Genomic DNA, 1,899 nt, shown 5'->3' with positions numbered 1-1,899 from the left:
GCTCTTCGTACACTAACTTCTAAGATAAGCTGCGTTCTCTATGTCATCAGTCGCTAATGGAGACTTCTGTTACTTCCTTTGTTCCAACAGGCTCCCATTCTGTCAATAGGCAGGTAACCCCGTAGAGTAAAAGCCTAGGATGGCTCTGCTCCAAGAAAACCACCATGAGGTCTGAAGACGAAAGCCCAGCACATCCACCACGGATGTTGAGTGAATGACTTATGTTATAGCTCTCTGACATACACATTTTTGACTTATTTTATTTGAAGCTTCCAGAATGGAAACTCCAGGGTTCCTCCAGTGCTAAAACGACCGAATACAGCTATTTTCTTGCTTCACTAGGGGGGGTTACACTTTCCTTCTATGTTCACTTCAAAATATAAAGCAGAGGGAGTTCATTCCAAACCTGCAAGACAGGCCACATCTTTCTAGGTCTATGCCAGTTTCCCCAAGTTCCAGAAAAAAGCCTCCATTTAACACGGCAGACCAGTCTACCCTACACTCACCCGCCTGCTAGTCTGATCCTTTGTCGGTTGTAAGATGCAAGGGGACATCCCAGCTTCTTTACATGCCCCACCCTCCAGTCAACAGTAATAAATTCAGCCAAACAAAATGGTTTCTAGGAAAAGCAGGACTGGGTGACATGGAAGGGGGAAGGTGCACTGTCACAAGGGCTCTCTTGGCTCCCTTCAAGTTCTCTTAATTTCTTTCATCCTTTGCTTCCAGTTGATTCCTCTGGCGATCCAGTCGCCACATCACTGCCACATTAACCTGTGCATACCTCTTTTGGGGGTTACTCACCTTTGCCAGTTACTGTCTAGCAAATCAGACCGACACTCTTTAATCTTGTAATCACATAATAGATCCAATACAACCAGCTCATTTCTTCCCTATGCCTTTCCCAGGCCTTTTCCCTAGAAAAGATCAACTTCTCTTCTTAACGTAGGAGGATACATACTACAAAGGGAGGAAAAGGGCTAATGTGATTCTCTGATACAGAATCAACCTTTAGAAAATAGAGAACAACTAACCTTTAATAAATATAAACCTTTACAATGTTATGATGAATATATTTAAAACAATTCTACAGTAGAAAAACAAGTTAATTATTTGAAAAACTTCTGTAAATATCTTAGAAAAGACAAAGTAGACAGCCTGTTAATATCCAAACACACATAAATCACAAGGGGTTTTCTTGGTAGTGTCATTGTGTTTAAGCGTCAGTGGCGGGGCTAGGGCTGTCAGGTGCGCTATATGGGATTCTGACACACTTACCTGCCCAGCTGTATCTACAAGTTGAAGATGATATTCTTGTCCATTTACTGTGATCAATTTTGTGAAAGCTACAGTGAAAAAGGAATTAAATATTAGCTAGGGAAACATGAACTTGGGATCACTGAAAGCTCAAACAATGACAACCAATTAAGCAGAGTCCTTAGTAATCTCATAAAAAAATTCCACAAAACAAAAAAGAATATCTGAGTTTATAGATTGTTCCCTACTTCCATTATTTTACTAAGCAACGCTGACTGACTAAAACCAATGTTGGGTAAACCTTGAACCTTTTCCAAAGAAACAAAGTAGGCAACGCTTCAAATCTTGTAGAAGTGATCTGAATGCTCTAGCTGTGGACAGTCTTTTCCTCTTGTGAAAAAGTGAAATATATTACATAAAGTCTGAGTTCTAGAATGAACCAAAAGCACACAACTTGTCATTAATTTATAGCAAGTCTGGTGCCAGAGTACGGAAGAGCTGATATTAACTGAAGTGCTAAGAACTTTCAGTACCTAGAAAATTAGCAATTTTATTGAGAGAGGACAGCAACAGAACATGTTCTGTGTGAAGCCATCATCTCCACTTAGCTGAAAGATGCAAGCAATTTGTCACAACAACCTTTCC

General features: G+C 40.3%; 1 protein-coding gene across 1 annotated transcript in view; it reads right to left on the bottom strand.

Annotated features, from left to right (window-relative positions):
- RHEB (Ras homolog, mTORC1 binding) overlaps window positions 1-1,899 on the bottom strand; it is a 49,032-nt gene that overhangs the window by 13,316 nt on the left and 33,817 nt on the right. The window contains exon 3 of the mRNA XM_007469808.1: window positions 1,276-1,343. Coding sequence (XP_007469870.1) covers window positions 1,276-1,343 — 68 coding nt within the window. The remainder of the gene's footprint in view (window positions 1-1,275; window positions 1,344-1,899) is intronic.

Source organism: Lipotes vexillifer, unplaced genomic scaffold, assembly GCF_000442215.2.
Source record: "Lipotes vexillifer unplaced genomic scaffold, Lipotes_vexillifer_v1.1 scaffold472, whole genome shotgun sequence".
NCBI classification, from domain to species: domain Eukaryota; kingdom Metazoa; phylum Chordata; class Mammalia; order Artiodactyla; family Lipotidae; genus Lipotes; species Lipotes vexillifer.
Note: the sequence above shows the minus strand (reverse complement) of the source record. Positions and strands in the feature narration are given on the sequence as shown.